The sequence below is a fragment of the Artemia sp. Qi Xiang Cuo genome, chromosome 15 (genome assembly GCF_049724085.1).
Source record: "Artemia sp. Qi Xiang Cuo chromosome 15, ASM4972408v1, whole genome shotgun sequence".
Taxonomy (NCBI): Eukaryota; Metazoa; Arthropoda; class Branchiopoda; order Anostraca; family Artemiidae; genus Artemia; species Artemia sp. Qi Xiang Cuo.
In genome coordinates this window covers 10,527,973-10,549,503 of record NC_142808.1, presented here as the reverse complement: position 1 = coordinate 10,549,503, position 21,531 = coordinate 10,527,973, and the positions used below count along the sequence as shown (strand labels likewise).

General features: G+C 35.1%; 2 protein-coding genes across 2 annotated transcripts; both read right to left on the bottom strand.

Moving 5' to 3' along the window:
• Nucleotides 1-9,997: 9,997 nt before the first annotated feature.
• Nucleotides 9,998-15,701, bottom strand: LOC148943316 (lysM and putative peptidoglycan-binding domain-containing protein 2-like). Its single transcript, XM_089101095.1, has 2 exons — nt 15,483-15,701; nt 9,998-10,315 (listed from the first exon to the last, which is right to left on the bottom strand). Exons 1-2 carry the CDS (start codon nt 15,681-15,683, stop codon nt 9,998-10,000), a joined length of 519 nt encoding a protein of 172 aa, XP_088957221.1. The 5' UTR covers nt 15,684-15,701.
• A 4,388-nt stretch (nt 15,702-20,089) lies between these two features.
• On the bottom strand, nt 20,090-21,382 carry LOC148943315 (protein CFDP2-like). Its single transcript, XM_089101092.1, has 2 exons — nt 20,816-21,382; nt 20,090-20,746 (listed from the first exon to the last, which is right to left on the bottom strand). The coding sequence occupies exons 1-2, from the start codon at nt 21,380-21,382 to the stop codon at nt 20,090-20,092; spliced, it is 1,224 nt and encodes a 407-aa protein (XP_088957218.1).
• Nucleotides 21,383-21,531: the final 149 nt, after the last annotated feature.

The following is a 21,531-nucleotide window of genomic DNA, read 5'->3' as shown; positions in this document are numbered from 1 at the left end:
TCACCTCCTATCTGTATGCAATATGAGCTATATCACAAGTTAATTGTCTTCTTGCTATTTTATACAGCCAAAACCAAATATACTTTTATCACCTAATAAATGCATACCTGGTAGCTTGGTAGATGCAAAGAAAACTGGAATCTTACAGATGAGGAAATAACGGCCTTCCTTACGGGTTGCGAACGGGTCTGGCATGATTTGGAATCGTCTTGTCCGTACGCGCTTTCGTGTGCGTACTGTCGCTATTTGGTCAGAGCCTGGAAGCTTCGTACCACTCGCCAAGATACGCTCAGGATTTCGGAACGATAATCTCAGGTAACAGAGTCTAAATGAACTCAGTCGACATGCCATTTTAGGCATTGTACCCAGCAATCGGATAAAGTAGATGTTTTAGCGCAGACTGGCTCTGAGGACGGTCTAAGCGGAGGACGCAGTTCTCGTTTGTCATGAGGTCATTTGCAACCAGATTGTAGTCAATAATCTCTTACTGGAGTGTTGGGCTAGCTTGGCATTTGTACGTTTGAGAACATTTATGGTCTCATAAGTTGTAGTGTCTAGATTAAATAATGGCTGCATCAACGACATGAAAAACGCACGTCAAGCCACTGGCGACTCTGGGCTCATGAACAGGTGCGAAATAGGCCCTTCCTTATAAATATAGAACACAGAAATGTAGTATCATATATCATACATATCCGCAGCTATCATAGCCCCCATATTTGATATGATATCATAGACGTTTCAGTATATCCCATATATATGTATCAGACATATATGATCATACACGATAACTCTCTAGTCTGATATATAGGATACGTGAAAATACAGTTATAATGTGCTCAACAGTTCGTATACTTCACGATAGGACGACTGCTCCCACCTTGACAACGCCCTTGCCCAGATGACAAAGACTTAAACAAATGGGATCTCCAAAATCCTAGGTAGAACGGCTCTAGGGGCCACACTGTCACCTTCGCCCCCGGGGTTCATTTGACGCCAACGTGTGTGTGTGTCTAATCTGAGGCGAGTTGTTGTGTAAATACAGAATAATCAGAATGATGAAAATAGTGGTAATAAGTAGATGATAACAATAATGGTAACAACACTAATAATAAAATAATGATCATACTCCTGATAATAATTATGCTAATAAAAACTCTACGCAATCAACGATAATAGCTGAAGACATAAGTATAATGAGTAATGATAATAATAATAATATATACATAATAATACATATATACATACATAATAATAATACATAATAATGATAGATATATACATATATACATATATAATAATACATACATAATATATACATATATAATAGTATATGATATATAATACATATAATACATAATACATAGATATATATATATACATAATATATACATAATAATAATAATAATAATAATAATAATAATAATAATAATAATAATAATAATAATAATATATATATATATATATATATATATATATATATATATATATATATATATATATATATATATATATATATATATATATATATATATATATATATATATATATATAATAATATATAATAATAATAATAATAATAATAATAATAATAATAATAATAATAATAATAATAATAATAATAATAATAATAATAATAATAATAATAATAATAATAATAATAATAATAATAATAATAATAATAATAATAATAATAATAATAATAATAATAATAATAATAATAATAATAATAATAATAATAATAATAATAATAATAATAATAATAATAATAATAATAATAATAATATATATATATATATAATAATAATAATAATAATAATAATAATAATAATAATAATAATAATAATAATAATAATAATAATAATAATAATAATAATAATAATAATAATAATAATAATAATAATATAATAATAATAATAATAATAATAATAATATATATATATATAATAATATATATATAATAATATAATAATATATAATAATAATATAATAATAATAATAATAATAATAATAATAATAATAATATATAATAATAATAATAATATATATATATAATAATAATAATAATAATAATAATAATAATAATAATAATAATAATAATATATATATATATATATAATATATATATAATAATATATATATATATATATATATATATAATAATAATAATAATAATAATAATAATAATAATAATAATAATAATAATAATAATAATAATAATAATAATAATAATAATAATAATAATAATAATAATAATAATATATATATATATATATATATATATATATATAATAATATATAATAATAATAATAATAATAATAATAATAATATAATAATAATAATAATAATATATATATATATATATATATATATATATATATATATATATATATATATATATATATATATATATATATATATATATATAATAATAATAATAATAATATATATATATATATATAATATATATATATATATATATATATATATATATATATATATATATATATATATATATATATATATATATATATATATATATATATATATATATATATATATATATATATATATATATATATATATATATATATATATATATATATATATATATATATATATATATATATATATATATATATATATATATATATATATATATATATATATATATATATATATATATATATATATATATATATATATATATATATATATATATATATATATATACATATATATATATATAATATTCATAGATTTAAATTCCCTTTATACATATTTAGTTATTTAAAAATATATTAAATATATTAATTAATTAATTTAAAAACTTTTCCACAAAATAAGTTTTTCAAAGAAAAGCAAGAAAAAGTAAAAGTCAAGCCAAAACGAGCATAAATTAACACAAGTTGAAACAAAAACACCTATGCCTTCCCAGAGCCAGAACAAAATTTTTTGCAAAAAAACTGAAATGAATGTGCATTGTCAGTTTAATATACATATACTGATAGTTAGCAATTAAAATGTTAATATTATTTGATTTATTAAAGTTATAAAAGTAAAAACACTTGTATTTTTTTCAGTAAAGTGCAAATTTTGTTCTGGCCTCCTGCAAAAAATATTTTCTATGTGAAATCAACTACACTGAACAACATGGCTATCTAAAAATTTTGATTGGATGTGTTTGGGGAAATAGTGGGCATGAGAGGGGTGTTAGTCGCCTTCCAATCACTTTCGACTATTAAAAAGGGCACAAGCCACTCCAATTTCCAATTGAATGAGCGCTTTTCGAAGTTTCCCTACGGCGGCGCACCGATACGCAGCCACCCTTGCCATGAGGGCTGTGGGGGGAGGGGTGCGGCATCTTTAAAGACCTAATTTCCAAAACTTTTAACTACGTTGAATAAAATGGCTATCTAAAAAGTTTGATTGGATGTTTTTGGGGAAAAGGTGGGCTTGAGAGGGGGGTTAGATGCCCTCAAATCACTTTCGACTATTAGAAAAGTGTACTATCACCCCTGAATTTCAGAATCGAATGAGCCCTTTGCCAAGATTTCAATAAAAAAACCTTATATAGTCCCCCAGGGTACCAACTTATAATCCTTGCCCTGCGGTTTGTGGGGGAGTGTCCTCCTCCAAAATATATTTTATATCTGGAAATCAACTACGCGCTGAACAAAATGGCTATCTCAAAATTTTTATTGGACGTGTTTGGGGGAACAGACGGGCGTGAGGGCTAGTTGCCCTCCAATCACTTTTGACTATTAAAAAGGGCAAGAGCCCATTAAATTTCCAATCGAATGAGCTTTTATTGAAGATTCTTTAAAAACCTTATATACCCCCTGGGCATAACTTAAAACCCTTGCCCTGAGGGCTGTGGAGGAGTGTCCTCCTCAAAAATATATTTTCTATCTGGAAATCAACTACGCTGAACAAAATGGTTATCTCTAAAATTTTGATTCGATGTGTTTGGGGAAATGATGGGCGTGGGGGGGGGGCTAGTTGCCCTCCAATTACTTACGACTATTAAAAAGGGCACAAGCCACTCCAACTTCCAATTGAATGAGCGCTTTTCGAAGTTTCTACGACAACTTCTTCAATACGAAGTGCCCTGCTCTAAGAGAAAAAATTAATAAATAATACATTGTGCCAACATCGTTCTTATATGCCCCAGGGCATAACTCAAAACCCTTGCCCAGAGAGTTGTGGGGGAGTCGTCCTCCTTTTTACTTAGTCCCCTGCTTCTTGTCCTCGTCTCTCGAGATGTCCCCGTTCTTTACTTAGGCAGGCGCGATCGTGCTGCCTATCGATTTATACAACAACTTTCTGTATAAACCTTATATACCCCCAGGAGCAGCAACTTGCCAAACCTTTGGCAGGAACTGGAGGGCTCTGATGGGGTTATCATCCTAAAAGACCTAATTTCCAGAACGTTCAACTACGTTGAAAAAAATGGATATCTCAAAATTTTGATTGGATGTGTTTTGAAAAATGGTGGGCGTGAGAGGGGCGTTAGTCGCTATCCAATCACTTTCAACTATTAAAAAAGGCACTACCACTTTCAATTTCCAACTGAATGAGCCCTTTTGAAGTTTCTACGACAGCACTTTCAATAAAAACCTTATATGCCCCAGGATATAACCGACAATCCGTGCCCTGAGGGTTGTGGGGGGGAGGGGTTGTCATCATAAAAGATATAATTTCCAAAACTTTCAACTAGATTGAACAAAATGGCTATCTAAAATAGTTTATTGGATGTGTTTTGGGATAAGGTGGGCTCGGAGAGGGGGGCTAGTTGCCCTCAAATCACTTTTGACTATTAAAAAGTGTACTATCCCTTTGAATTTCAAATTGAATGAGCCCTTTTTCAAGTTTCTAAGACAAAGATTTCAATAAAAACCTTATATACCCCCAGGGCGTAACTTATAATCCTTCCCCTGACGGTTGTGGGGGAGTGTCCTCCTCAAAAACATATTTTCTATCTGGAAATCAACTACGCTGAACAAAATAGCTATCTCAAAATATTTATTGGTTGATTTTGGGGGACTGACGGGGGTGGGGGGGGACTAGTTGCCCTCCAATTACTTTTGACTATTAAAAAGAGCACTAGCCCTTTGAATTTCCAATCGAATGAGCTTTTTTTGAAGTTTCTACGACAACACCTTCTTTAAAAACCTTAAATACCCCCATGGCATAACTTTAAACCCTTGCCCTGAGGGCTGTGGAGGAGTGTCCTCCTCAAAAACATATTTTCTATCTGGAAAAAGCTAGTTGTCCTCCAATCACTTTCGACTATTAAAAAGGGCACTAGGACTCTCAATTTCCAATCGAATGAGCCCCTTTTGAAGTTTCCACGACGACCCCTTCCATATGAAGTGCTCTGCTCTAAAGGAAAAACATAATACATAGTACGTTGTGCCAACATCCTTCTTATATGCCCTTAGGGCATAATATAAAACCCTTACCCCATGGGTTGTGGGGGAGTGCCCTCCTCAAAATATAATATTCTATCTGGAAATCAACTACGCTGAACAAAATGGCTATCTCAAAATGTTGATTGGATGTGTTTGGGGGATTGATGGGCGTGGGGAGGGGCTAGTTGCTTCTCCAATCACTTTCGACTATTAAAAAGGGCACTAGTCACTCCAATTTCCAATCGAATGAGCCCTTTTCGAAGTTTCTACGACAACTCGATACGAAGTTTCTACGACAACTCGATACAAAGTACCCGGCTGAAGAAAAAAAAACACATTGTGCCCACATCGTTCTTTATTTAGGCAGCGCTAGCGCGCTGCCTATAATTAACCATAAGGTTATCTATCATAATTTATTAGCACCTACCAGTAATAGTGTGATATATATCAAAAAAACTGAGTGAACATTGTACTGGGTAACTTTCAAGTTGATAATTTGCAAATTATCTGAGATTATCTATTAGCGTCTACAAGCAATTGTGTAATAGATGAACATTTTACTGGATAATTTACAAATTTCTTGGGGCGACGGCCCCAAATCATATATAGTCTATATAAAACACAGGCTTTGTATATAATATATTATAATAAAAAGTATTTAGATTCTGCCTTGTTGAATATAGTCATGCAGGGATCTTCAATCCGTATTATTAAAGGGCCGAAATTAAAATCCTTGGGACCATTCTCATAAAAAAACTTTCGTCCCAAAATTTCCAATTATATATGTGATGTACCTATGAAGACTCTCTTTGAGTCGGGAATTACTTGAAGAATAAGTATAAAGATCCTCCAGGACCAACGTTGGTGCTCTTAAAAATAAAAGGATAAAGATCCCCCAAGGCCATCGCTGGTGCTGAGGGCGTCAAATCGACGTTTCAGTTGCTGGTTCTTTTTTATAGGGATTAGTAAGATGCATAAATTGCGTCTTAAAGATAAAAGGATTAAGATCCTCCAGGGCCATTGCTGGTGCTCAGGGTCATCAATCAACGTTGCAGTTGCTGGGTCTTTTTTTATAGGGACTAGTAAGATGCATAGATTTCGTCTTAAAGATAAAAGGGTAAAGATCCTCCAGGGCCATCGCTGCTGCTCGAGGCGTCGAATCGACGTTTCAGTAGCTGGGTTTTTTTTATAGGGACTAGTAAGATGCATAGATAAAGATCTATATAAAGATAAAGATCCTCCAGTGCCGTCGCTTGTGCTCAGGGTCGAATCGCCGTTTCAGTTGCTGGGTCTCTTTTTATAGGGACTAGTAAGATGCATAGATGGCGTCTTAAAGGCCAAAGGGTAAAGATCCTCCTGGGCCATAGCTGCTGCTCAGGGCGTCGAATCGACATTCCAGTTGCTGGGTCTTTTTTTTATAGGGACTAGTAAGATGCATAGATTGGATCTTAAAGACAAAAGAATAAAGATCCTCCAGGGCCATAGCGGCTGCTCAGGGCGTCGAATCGACGTTTCAGTTGCTGGATCTTTTTTTTATAGGGGCTGGTAATATGCATAGATTGCGTCTTAAAGACAAAAGAATAAAGATCCTCCAGGGCCATAGCGGCTGCTCAGGGAGTCGAGTCGACGTTTCAGTTGCTGGGTCTTTTTTTATAGGGACTGTTAAGATGCATAGATTGGGTCTTACAGACAAAAGAATAAAGATCCTCCTGGACCATTCCGGCTGCTCAGGGCGTCGAATCGACGTTTCAGTTGCTGGATCTTTTTTATAGGGGCTAGTAAGATGCATAGATTGCGTCTTGAAGACAAAAGAATAAAGATCATCCAGGGCCAAAGTTGCGGCTAAGGGCGACGAATCGACGTTTCAGTTGCTGGGTCTTTTTTTATAGGGGCAAGTAAGATGCATAGATTGCGTCTTAAAGATAAAAGGATAAGGATCCTCCAGGGTCATCGCTGCTGCTCAGGGCGTCGAATCGACGTTTCAGTTGCTGGGTCTTTTTTATAGGGACTAGTAAGATACATAGATTGCGCCTTAAAAACAAAAGAATAAAGATCCTCCAGGGCCATAGCTGCTCAGGGCGTCGAATCGACGTTTCAGTTGCTGGATCTTTTTTTATAGGGGCTAGTAAGATGCATAAATTGCGTCTTAAAGACAAAAGAATAAAGATCCTCCAGGGCCATAGTTGCTGCTCAGGGCGTCAAATCGACATTTCAGTTGCATGGCCTTTTTTTATAGGAGCTAGTAAGATGCATAGATTGCGTCTGAAAGACAAAATGATAAAGATCCTCCAGGGCCATCACTGGTGCTGAGGGCGTCGAATCGACGTTTCACCTCTTGGGTCTTCTAACCGGGACAAGTAGCAAGCCTGTCGCCCAGCCTTGCCACAGCAAGGATCGATAACTTATTGCCAAGCAGAGCATCAATCCACTGTGCCACCACAGGATCAGGTATTAATTAGGGGAACTTTTATCAATAGCTAAATGCAAATCAGATACAAACAATAATTTACTATATACTTTGATAGAGAGTCCTATAGTTCCTATCATTCCATCTATCAGAACGGGTTGTCAAATCTCCATCCAATTTCTTAAAATCATAAATCTATGTCTCTTTCACGCCAAAACTACCCAAGCTCTGTGAGGACCTGGGGAGGGCTTAAATTAATGTAATCAGAACACAAGTCAAAACCCATCTGAAGATTTCAGCCAAACCTTATGAACAGTGACGTTAATTCACGTCCTGCACCTTTCCGAGGTCCAGACCCGACCCAACTTTTGTAAAGGGGTGTTCATAAATTCTTCCCATAAGAACACATGTCAAATATCTCCAAGATATTGATTTTATAAAATTCTTTGTTCATTGTTAATACTGAATATAAATTGAAAATGAATGTGAGTTACGGCGAAGAACTTACTTCTGAAAGGATAAAACAAAATTGTCATGCTAACCAGTGGTCTGCCTGGAACAGGTACCGATCTCATGATTCTCTACCATCGGGCAGGATTGCAATACGTGGTTGGGGGCAATTCATCCGACGTTACCCGTATTTTCCGCCCAGATACCCATTTGGAGCTGGATCGACTTTGGCTTATTTTACAGTCACAGTGTATTTTACACTCCCACTCCAAATCAAATAACCAGAAACACCAGGATTTGAACCCCTGCCCTCACGGACAAAAGATTTTAAGTCTAGAATGCTAACCCCTCGTCTAGGACGGATCAATAGTAACTATAAATTCATTCATTTTTTTCAAAATTTATGTTTATTTGAAGGTCTTTAACATATTCTTTTTTAAATCGCGTAAACCTAAATTATGCATAAAATTTATTTATTTCCTTTTATAAGAATAAAGGTCAAAAAAGGTTTATGGTTCCTCGTTTTCTCCCCTACAAACGTCGGTCATGCTGTCAAAAACCAGATCAATGACATCAGTTCTTACTTGTGATAGCCCCTTCTTGTAAATATCCTGATGACAGGAAATTCGGGAACCACTTCTCCAGACGGGTTGAGTCGAATACAAATTTTCAAAATCCAAAACTAGGGCATTTATTTAGGTGTCCAACCAATCAAAACACATAACTAGGATATCTAGGACTTTCTATATTTATTATATCGTCTGTTTGTCCTCTACCTTAAAACAGTTGGCTAAAACAGTTAACGGAAAATTAAATATTTCGGTTCCTGAACGTAAAGCGCTGTATAAAGATAATTAGCAGTAAGTTCACCGCAGACGATTTCTGGCTCTTCATTCTCGGTGTGAACAAACAGGTCCTCCCACATACCCTTTCATTAGCGCGTACAAACAGCTCCTCTCATTTGATCCGCCATCAGCGGTCCAATTACCCTGGAACACGTGTTTTGGCAGAAACTTTCTCAAAATGCCTTTGAAACCAACTTGAGACTTCGAAACCTACTTTTAATTCCTAAAAACATCTAATAATAACATTGCACTACTAATTACCGATTTTCATATATGTATTGGAGTAAATTAATTTAAAATTAGTTTCTTCAAAATTTAGTGTTCCAACGTTGAAGCCAAGTTTCGCGTTCAAGAGAAATCTGACTTGTCTACCGTGAAATGATCTAATTTCGCTGATGTTTTTACGTTCTCCGGAGCACTAGCATCTCGGTCCGGGTTTTTATAATGGGTGAGATAGGGGACGATCATACTGTCTAATATTTATATACTGTGACGTAAAGTATCTGTCCCTCAAAAATGAATTCTTAAAAATAACTGAAAGTTTAATTTACGTAGCTAAAACGCTTTCTACAATTCTGAATCCTCTTTATCCATCATATTAGAAAATAAATTTAAAAAAAAACAAATATCAGGCGCGGGCTCATCCGAATGAATTTTCATTCGGGGGGGGGGGGGGTTCAATGAAAGTTTTCAGGGGAAAAGGCAATGGTAAAGACAAATTATTTGACAATCTGAATAAGTGCCCAGAAATCCAAAAAAATTTGGGAGCTCAGGTGAGACCGGACCTTGCCCCCCCCCCCCCCCACTACATCAGTCCCTGAGTAGACACAGAGTATGAAAGTATCGTCTCAAAGTATACAAAATTTGGGTAATTCCTGTGCTAGGCTGGTAATAAAATAATAAAAGAAAACGCCTCAAACCTCAAACTTTGATCCATAGATGACTTCTTTTTCAGCTTTTGAATAGACGAATCAATTCTACTGAAAAAGTCATCAGCATTTTCATTATTAATGTTACTATTCTGAGCATCCGGAATCATAACGAGATCAGTTTCACTATCCTCTGAATTACTTGTGCTGTTTAAACTATTTGGCATTTTGTCACTTCCTTGTCTAATGGGTATTCTTAAAATTGTTTTCTGCCTCACACACGAACTATCATTACTCCACAGTTGGTTATACCTCTTGATGTCTTCCATCTGAAAAAAAAAATCAAAAACAATTTAGTTGACATTTCTAACAGAAGACCAATAATTTAATTTAAAAAGAGAAGAGATAAATATGTTTTAATTCAATTTTGTATTTAAAAAAGTTCCTTGGTGTGATTCTAATTCAACCTATTTGACTCAACCCTCGTTCAGTCCAATCTTTGATCAATTAAACCCTACTTAAATCACCCCGAGTAAACTCAATCCCCATTTAATTCAACCTAATGCAACTTGGCCCACACTTAACTCAACACCATTCAACACGACCCCATTCATCTAACCTTACTAGTGCTGGAGTTGAGTTGAATAGGGAATGAATTAAATGAGGTTGGGAAATGAGGAATTAATCAGTTGCATGGAGGTTGAGTAAAACGGGGGTTGATTTAAATTGATATCGTTTTTTTTTTTTACAATTTTTATGTAGGCTATACAATTGTGAATTGCCTCACACATGAATTATCATTGCTCAACAATTATATCTTTTGATATTTTTCCTCTGAAAGTAAAACAATAATAATACCTAAACCAATGATATTGAAATTTGAACTGAGCTGAAACATTCAATCAACAACTTTACTTTAAAACAAAGTAATAAATAGGTATAATTACAAGCAATCGTTAATTTCATTTTTTCTTAAATAAGATTCGTTTTTTTTAATAAAAAAATTGATTCTTTAAATCAGCTTTGGCACCACACGCGAAACTATTTCAAAACTGGATATTCACAAATGCATTTCCCTTCCCCCTTCCCCGAACATTTTGTTAATTAGAACCACTGTGTTTTCCTTATCTTTCGATGAAAGCTAAGCTTTAAATAGGAATATAGGTGGTTCACTGATGACCAGTGGCGTAAATTGGGGGGGGGGGGGGGGGTAAATTTGCCCCCCTCCAGATTTTAAAAATACATTTTTTAAAATGAGCTCCAGTTATGAGGGTTAGAATTTGTGGATCAGAGCTACGAAATTCGTTTCTCTACTCAGTAACAACTATTTTCAAAACAAAAGAAAACCTTCCTATTGATGAACTGAAGCATTCTTTCAAGTAGTACGTGAAAGTAAGAAGTATAGCCTACTATTTGAAATAGGCATTCAAACAGTTTCATAGCTTTTCATAAAGAAACTCTCGTCTCAATTTTTTGGGGTGTTTCTAAGTAAATCAATGAATATCAGCACCATCAATTAAGAGGGGGGTTTATTTGACCCCCCCCAAAGATTTCAAAAAATACTTTTTTAGCTATTTTCATTGAAAAATACGTTTTTTGGTGTTTTCATTAACCCCCCCCCCCCCCAATTTGGAAAATATATTTTTGTCACCAATCCTTCCTCTGATTTTTCTTCTATTAACGACAATCCTAATGATATAAATTATGGGGTAATTACGAATTAGAATATGTAACGTGTACTTTTTTTTAGTTTAGTTTGACCAGTTTTTATCTTTTTAACTATTAATTGACACTTTATGGTTAGATAATTGACTTACGAATATTGTTTTATTCAAATTTGTCATTTTCGTTGTCGTTTTGGCATTCTTTTTGCCAGTATTCTTGTGTTTTTTTTATAATATTTTGACTAAAGTCCAAATTCGGAACTTTAGGGCTTGTGATAGTGATTTTTTGAAATAAATTATTTAATAAATTAATAAATAAATTATTAACTATAACATTATTAATTAATGTTGTTATTTGCCTAGTTGTCCATAGCATTTTAGTTAATAAGTGGCTTGACAAGTATTTTGGTTATCTTTTATAGATTACATGTAGGGAAGTTTGTGTTATTCCAATATGTTGGGTAAGGCGTGCTCAAACGCACTGTGAGATCTGACTAAGTACTTTAGATTTTGACAAGCAAAAACGTGCAAGCGACGTGTAAACATGAAATCGAATCGGTATGCCTAATTGAAAGCGAAATTCTCTAAGATTTTACTAGCCTATTTCCCAGTCTAAAAACAAAGTAGCCTATTTTTATTTTGTGTCTATAAAAAATCCATTGTCTCTCTATCTTTCTTTCTGTTCGCTGAAATTGTAGCTAAACTATTCAAGGCAGAGACGTTAAATTTTATGCAGAGCAATTTTAGAACCATAAGAAACGGGGATGGGGGATAAAAATTAAAAATTTTGACTATAAAAAACAGAATGAAATGTGATGTAAATAGAATGTGTCCTTGTCAACCGTGCATGCATGAAACAGAGCACCAGACAAACACCTTTGCCAGTAGACAAACATATTTATTTTTATTCTGAACACAATTTTGTCAGCTAAAACAAGAAATTCTTTTTCATTTTATTCTTCAAGCGAACCAGATATTTGTCCATGTGAAGACATTTTTTTCATTGGGTTAGCGTAAAATCTGCTTTCCAAAGCGGAATTTGAATCTTGTCGAAACGTAATATTAATTTTAGGCACAGGGGTACCAATTAGGGCGGGGCCGTTTTAAAACGCTAGCTTTCGAAAAATTTCATTTTTAAACTTTCAATAGAAAAATAAAACTAAGAAAAACCACTGGACTTCGGAAAATACCTTTTTTGTTTCTTCATTACAAAAAAATCACCTCCTAAACTTTCATACCCCCTGTTTAGGCTTCTTGATTGAGAGTTGCAAAGATTCAAATTGAGAACGGATTGGCAGACAAATTACACAAATTCTGCAAACTTTGGTTCACAATTATTCACAACATTGTTGCTAAAGTTGAATTAATAAATTATAAAATTAATAAAATTAATAAAAGTTGAATTAATAAGATTCATAAATACTACTAAAAAAGAGTAGACTAGAACAAAAAATGTCTACAGCACCCAATCACATACAATATACTAATCAAATCCTCTGAGGTTTTGTTGAAGTTCCTAAGAGGTTTTAATTGAGGCTCCAAAGGGATCCACATATGATCAAATACGGATCGTATTGTATATCATCTGACTATATTTATTATATATAAAGTGGTAATACATTTATTATTATTAATAGTGATAAATCAGGTGAAAAGATTGGCACTAAATATTCAGATAAATGTCATTATTTTCCCATATATAAATTGCTTTCATTGGCACTTTAAATGTATTAGTTTTTCCCGCTTAAATATGACCAAGAAAATATATTGGCTTATGGCATTAAAAATTATGTGTGAGTCATCACACTAGCTGACTTAATCTTTCTTCATTGATTTAACTTTCTGGACATTGTCAAATTGAGTTTTAGACAGTCATTGATAAATGCTCCTCTGATTGGCTGGTGTCCTCATTGGCAAGCAAGAGAGGTGGCTTTACTTTTTCTGTTTTTATTAAATTATTGTATTACATCATAAACATCACACCATTATATTATATAATAGATAACTCAAACTTTGAAGAGTTAGACAAAGACCACTATTACACTCCTACGTCATCACTGAGGGATGACTAGGCAACAAGTCTCAAATTGGAAGCACAAGAACGATGCCTCGGGTGCACCTTTGAGGTTGTAGGTACCACCTAAAGATGGTATACCCAAGATGGTTGGACTTGAAAACAGATCTGTAAATACATTGAATTGGGAATATTTTGTCCAGGTGCTATGGGAACTTGGGTTGGGTTAATTTCCATGTAACTCTTTTTACTATAATATATACAGCTCAGTAACGTCAATGGTAAAATTTAAATAGGTAGCTTAACTAGGGATTTGTGGGCTAGTCTCTCCTCGTAGGCAGAATTTTTTAAACGATTTTTATTTAATATTTATACAAATTTGGGATTTGTTTGAATGACGGTAAGGTTCATTATAAAATTGCTGAGTCTTAGATAGGTAAGATTTGGATAGTGAAGAGCTTGTACTATATGTGCTATCATGGGCGTAGGCAGCATATTGTCTAGGGGGGGGGAATAAAGCAACAGAAAAATAAAAAGTCTAGGAGGGGAGGGGGCAGCTGCCCCCCCCTCCCTACGCCCATGTGTGCTATCATTTCTTTCTGTTTTATTTCAAGAATTTAGTTTAATTTTACAATTTCCTTTTATTAAGGCAACAGATAATGCTGATTTATCATCAATATTTGTTTTGTTTTTTGTTTTTTTTCTTGATTCCCAACATTTTTTTCACTCCATTAAAATCTTTCCTTGGGCAAGGTACATTAGATTCGCAATTTAATTTATTCACAATTAGATAAATTCGCAATTTTATGCGAAGTGGAACCATAAAACGTCTGAGTGAAGGCTCAGGACTCAAAGCCTCCACACCCTTAAAAAAAAATTATCGGTTGGGGGAATAAAGCAACAGGATTTATCTTCACTATTTTGTTGTTTTTTTTTGTTAGATTTCCAACATTGCTTCAGCTCTTGTGGAATCTTTCTTCAACAAAGTACAACAGAACAGCAATAAATTTATAAACTATTGCAGTGTGGACCCACAAAAACCCCTGTATTGAAACAAAGGCCTCAAAGACCCATTGCCTCCATAGCCCTAAAAAAAACAACTAATTATTGGATGGGGAACCCAAAGTAGATGCGATTCCCTTCACCCTTGCCATATACTCTGCCAGCAGTCAAAGCCTTCCTTCCCTGCAATATCCTTTAGTTTGAGGTTGAAAAGATGGGAAAACTCCAGCCATGATATATTCTTAGCTTGACAATCTTCAAGAAGATGTCTTCTTGTTTCAAGGGTCATCATGCAACTGTGGAATCAATCCTTCTAATTTGGGCAAGATACTTCCCAAAATTTCTAATTCCGGCTATGGCTTCAGTTACCATTCTTATCTCCAACCATCTTAGTCACAGAATATTTTTATTCAGCACAGGATTGAACTTAGGGGATCAGTAATTAAAACTGGAAGACAGGATTACAATATTAGCAGAAAATAAAAAGCAGATTATCATGAGACAGAAATTTAGTAGATAACTTATTAACCACACAGATGAGGTTTGACTACTTACTAATCTTTTTTTCATGTGAGAGGACAATTTAGCATATTTATAATGATTAGCAAAATTATGTATAATTAGTGTAACAGATAACATAGAGCAAACAAAATCAGTGTGTTGAACATACTGATCAATTTGTTGAATATACATATCAATTGTCTATGACAAAACCAAAAAAGCTATTGCATCACAACGATCAAACAAGAGGATGATTTAGCTTCTTCTTTGTTAAAAATATAGGTAAACTGTACATAAACTTGATAAAATACTTACAGTACAATCATATTTTAATGAGAGTCCCTGGAGTGTGTCCCTTTCTGTCACTATATGGTCAATAAACTCAACATGTTCATAGTCTCGATTATATAGTCGTGGAAACTGATTGCTGCTACAGCTTAAGTCCCCAGTTGTGCCATAGACTTTTATAGACTTGAGACACAGGATACCTCTTTTCTCTGCTTCATCCTCTTCCATTTTAGCTAAAACGTCAAACATGAAGCTCGTGTAATAAGAATAAAAATATTAAAATAATATATTATTATTAAAATAAAATATTATAAAATAAAATATTTAAAAAATAATAAAAATAACAGCACTGTAGACACAGGTACACTTATTTTACACCCTTGGGGTGGAAGGCCAGAGAACTTTTCCTAGGAAGGGAAAAGTGGTGTAAGAAAAAAATAGGCTTTTTATTTCATCTGGTCCGAGGGCTTACCCCTCCCCTCCCTTGAAAGTACTGAAAATGGTAGCCTAAAAATGAATTGTTTTTACTTTGTATCTAAAAATGTATCTGGTTTATTTTTTACTGCTATTCAATAAGCATCTTACTGAAAAGGTTTAGAAAAGAGATAAAAATTCGATAAGAAGCCTATAGGTCACATGAATATTATCTTTAAAAGTTTAGAATTCCTGAAGAAAGACCCTTCACCTTTCAAGGTTCCAAATTGGCTTTATTTGGCATTATGATTCAACTTTGACTTGACTTGAATTTATTTACTACTAATTACAAAATAAACTATATACAAGCAACCGCCCGGAGAAGGATAAAAAAGCCTCATTAAAGACGGCTGCAATCCTATAATTCTCAACCTATCAAAATTCAAAATCTCAAAAAAAAAAAGACCTGAAAAAAAACTTGTACACTCTCTCAAATTAAACAAAATTACCAAAAACAATGAAGAAAAGAAAAAAAAAATTAAGACATTAATGATGACAATAATAATAAATTACCTCCCCTCTCCCAAAAAATGTTTTTTATTTTTACTTTAAACGACCCAATGTGTTCAGCTTCCCGAACGCCAACTGGGATATCATTCCAAATACCGAATCCCGAAACCTGCACGTGTGGTGTCTCGATGCTCAACCGTAAAATTTTCCGTCTCTCTAGTCGCATACCTGTGGAGTGAACTATTTACGCGAAAATAATTTGTAAAAACTGGAGGACATACATCATTCCAACATCTATAGGCAAAAATAGCAGCTTGGTAATCGCGAATCTGACCAATGTTAAGCACTCTTAATTTTTTAAACCATGACGCGGTATCATTCACATTTTCTATATAATTCCCAAGAAGACGTACTGTTTTATTTTGTAAAATCTGCACTCTTTTGAAATTTGCATAAAAATTGCTAGACCAAATGACACAACCATAAGACATATAAGGCGCAACAATACTATGATACAATAATAAAAGAACCGACAATGGTAAAAAATGCTTCAAACGACGCAAAATTCCCAGACCTCTAGCAACTTATGTTGCAAAAAGATCACTATGGTGCTTCCAAGATAAATTACAATCAAGCTGGAAGCCCAAATAACGCACCTCATGCACCTGTGACAAAGCCTTACCATTAAAAAATATTTCTCCAACAACACTCGGCGGCTTACCAACTCTCCTAAAAATCATAAAATTAGTTTTTTTAACATTCACTGACAAAAGGCTAAAACTTGTAAATACATAAAATGACTTTAAAACCCTATTTAATTTCAACAATAGATCATCAATCATTCGACTAGACATAGTTAAAGCAGTATCATCCGCGAAAGTCTTGATAAAACACTCCGGTAAGTAAAAACGCATTGAATTAACATACACAAGGTACAGAAGTGGTCCCAAGACAGATCCCTGAGGTACACCACACTTCACTTGATAGGGAGAAGAAAATGCATCATTTAAAACAACTGGAATAGATCTTCCACTTAAAAAACTATCAAACTATTTCAGATAATTACCACGAACTCCAAGGGACTGTAGACGTTTGAGTAAAATTTTAAAATCCACTGTATCAAACGCATACTAAATGCAAACTTTTGCTGATTTTGCAGGTTTGTTTTTATTTTCCATAAAGCTGAGTATGATAATAACTCCTAACCTTTTGCATGTTAGGATTACTCCTAACTTCTTGTTGCAAGAGGATTTAATTTTACTGAGACGCTCGGTCCATGAGAGATCCGAAGAAAAGTTAACTCCAAGTAGGCATAGTGTATCAAGTCGCGTTATTACCTCTCCTTTGAAGACGAAATCAGGATGCGCCCTCATATTACGCGCCTTAGAAATAAGGAGCTCTTTCGTTTTCAATGTGTTAAAACTTAAAAGCCATGCATCTGCCCGCGCCTCAATTTTCTTCAGGTCAGCCTGAAGCTCCTTTTTTGTTCACTGTGATCTTTGTCTTTTGCAATTGATGTTTTTGCTGGTGTGTCATCCACAAACAGTGAGGTTTTTTCACAATGTTGTCCCCTAGGTTGTTTATGAACACCAAGAAAAGAGTTAGCCCAAGAATACTTCTATTCTATAAGTACCCTTAACGAAAAAAATGGCATACCCACAAAATCAGTAAAAGCCTAAATAATGCCTAGGGCTATATCTGACCTCCCTAAGGGGCTATAACACAATAATAGTTGCTTGACAGACAATTATATCCCAGGCCCCCTTAATGGGATTTGATATACCCTTAAGCTATGCACAGACTTGATATTAGTTTTTGCATTTGTTCCTCATCAACAGTTAGCTTGTAATGCCAGATAAAACCAATGTGAAAAAAAAACAGGATCATCAACGTTGTTTGTGGCGTAGACCACTCTCTTAAAAAAACGCGTACCCCTTGACAAATAATAGCGATATCCCCCTGATGCGTTAGAAGGAAAGCAATGTGCTGCTGCACAAAACATCCATTAGACTTACTTAGACTTAGGTCCTCCTACGCCTGGGGGCGCATAAGGCAGCAACAGTGATTCACCACGACGACCTGTCCTGAGCCTTCAACCATAGCTCCTCCAACGAGGACCTCGCCAGCTTCGCCTCCTTCATTAGCGACCTACCAAGGGTCATTTTCGGTCTCCCTGATTTGCGGAGACCGGGGGGTGTCCAACACTATGCATCGTGCGGCAGCCTTCCTTCCCCCATTCGCATCATATGCCCCCAATACATCCATCGGCGCTTTCTAATAAGATCAAGGATGGGGGTATGGTTTGTCATACAAAAGATTTCATCATTTTGTATTCTTTCCGTCCAATGTATATTTAGGATAGACCTTAGGCAATTATTGTTGAATGACTGGAGTCGTCGTTCTAGCTGAGCAGTGATGCTCCAAGTTTTGCAGCCGTACATAAGGACAGAGACCACATTGCTATTATAAATTTTAAGCTTTAACTTATGGGACTATTTATTATTTTTCCAATCATTTCTAAGATAGCTGAAAGCAGACCCAGCCAATGATATTCGGCACAGTATTTCTCTTTCGGAATTGGCATCTTGTGTAAGAATGCTGCCGAGATACTTGAACTCTCTCACTTCCTCAATTTCCTCGTTGTTAACCAAAAGTCCTTTGGCTAAGTCAGGTATGACTGCATTCGACATTGATTCGGTCTTGTTAGCATTTATGGAGAGTCCGACAGCATTTGCCATACGACCAAGTTCATTAATGTTGCGTTGCATATCTTCTGGATCGTGGGTAATAAGCGCAACATCGTCAGCAAAATCACCATCATTGAGTTCTCTCAGTGGATTTAATTGTATACCGCCACTAAAACTGCATCCACGGAGAACAAAATCTATCACTATGGCAAACAGTAATGGTGATAGAATGCAGCCCTGCCTTACACCTGACTTAACAGAAAACCACTCCGTTAGGCCACCCTCTGTCTCTACTGTGCACATGATATCATGATATAGCGCTTTAATTATATTTACAATTTTGGTCGGAATTCCATAATGTACTAAAATCTTCCACATGGTTCCGCGGTGTATCGAGTCGAAAGCTTTGAGAATATCCATAAATACTATAAGTAGCTAAGATTGCCAATCATTGGATTTATCCAACAGGACTTTCGGTCTGAATGTAAGGTCACAATATGATCTGCTCTACAAGAATCCGTGCTTCTTATCTGTCCTAGCTTTCTCCACTTTATTCTGAATCACGTCCAGAATTATTTGGCACAGGACTTTGCTGCCAACAGACTGTAAAGCAATTCCTCTCCAATTATCACACTTAGTCTTTTGTCCCTTTTTGAAGAGTTTTACAATTACTGCCTTCGACCATTCACTAGGGACTTTTTCTTCATCCCAAACACGGGAAAGAAGTTCGAATATGGGTTCGGCTAGGGCGCTTCTACCGTACTTCAGTAATTCTGGTGATATGCCATCATTGCCTGCAGCCTTTCCGTTTTTCAAAGTCTTTAGGGCCTCCTTGACTTCAATAAGTATGAGAGGTCCAGAACATATTCCGAGATAGAACAGTGGTTCTTCAGGGATATTTAAAGTAGTTGTGGGAGGCATCTGATTTAGTACCTTGCTAAAATGCTCTTTCCAGCATCGGACTATGTCATCAGTCTGGGTTAATAAAATGCCATCTTTGCTTTCAACTTGGGTTGATGACGCCTATGAAATACCCGCCAACTGCTTTGTTATGGCATACACAGTACGGCTATCTCCCCGTCTAGCGGCTGCCTCAGCCTGTTCGGCCATAGTTTTGAGGTACATCCTCTTATCATCCCTGGTTGCTGCTTTGACTTGCTTATGGAGACGCTTGTACTGTGCTTTCAGGTTATCTACATATTCTCTAGAACAAGTCATGCTATGGTCATACTTATCTACGAGGATTTTGAGTTGTGACCTTTGATCAATAATATCCCAACTACTTTCAGATATCCACTGCTCTTCCTTCTTCCTGTTGTAGCCCACAACTTCTTGTGCAACCTCTTTCACGGTTTCTGCAATTTTTTCCCACTGACTATCAAGCAACACTTCGTCCCTTAGAAGGGAAAACTTGTTTGACAAAGCTGTAGTATACTTTTGCAATACGTTCGGGTCCTGCAATTTCCTCAAATTAAAGGTTTTCACTGGCCACTGGGGCTTTGTCACAGTTTTTAGTTTCAGCTTGAACTTGACAACAGCAAGTTGGTGATCGGAATAACAGTCGGCACCTCGGAAGGTTCTAATATCCTCTAAACATCGTCGCCTGTGCCTCTCAATTAGGATATGGTCAATTTCATTTTGTGTTACACCATCAGGCGAGTTCCAAGTATACTTGTGAATCTGTTTATGTGGAAACCATGTTGCACCGACGATAAGTTCATGAGTAGAGCAAAAATCAATTAGTCACACACCATTGTCATTAATTTCCCCCAGTCCATGTTTACCAAGGATAGTTGGGGCATAAGAAGCATCACCTCCAACTTTAGCATTAAAGTCCCCACACACAGTCACAATATCATGACGATGCATTTTTGCAACAACATTCGATAACACACAATAAAAGTCATCTTTGGTTCGATCACAGGCATCATTTGTTGGGGCGTACACTACAATAACTGTCAATTTGGCCTGTGAAGTGGCGAAACGGGCACGAAGAATCCGCTCACCAATTGGTTCCCAGTCCACTAGGCATTTTTTGGCCCGATTACTTAGTGCCATTGTGACACCTGCTTCTTTTCTAGTCTCAAGTCCGGAATACAAGATGTGGTAAATCTCAGATTTCAAAGTCCCAAAACCAGTAAGCCTGGTCTCAGAAAGTCCAGCTATGTCAATACGGAACTTATAAAGGGTTCTCATAACACTGTTGAGTTTTCCTGGCTGTGTTTCTTGATTAACTGTTCTAACATTCCAATATCCAATACAAAAACAATCGGCCGTTTTCAAGAATCCAGTCCGGGGGCGTGCATTAGTCGTCATCACAGAAGAAGAAGAAGTCAATCCGAGGCTATCTGTTGCTGTTTCTTGAGTAATTAGTTTTTACGGTGGCGGGTTACTAGCCCACTGACCAACCAACAAATTGGAACAAAATGGTCAGCTTAGATTAGTATAAGCAGGGGTACCACGAG

Coding starts and splice junctions, on each gene's coding strand:
- LOC148943315 (XM_089101092.1), bottom strand. CDS start 21,382: ATGACGACTAATGCACGCCCCCGGACTGGATTCTTGAAAACGGCCGAT. Junction 20,747..20,815: donor GGGAAATTAATGACAATGGT/GTGTGACTAATT, acceptor CCACATAAACAG/ATTCACAAGTATACTTGGAA.
- LOC148943316 (XM_089101095.1), bottom strand. CDS start 15,683: ATGGAAGAGGATGAAGCAGAGAAAAGAGGTATCCTGTGTCTCAAGTCT. Junction 10,316..15,482: donor CATTAAAATATGATTGTACT/GTAAGTATTTTA, acceptor TTTTTTTTTCAG/ATGGAAGACATCAAGAGGTA.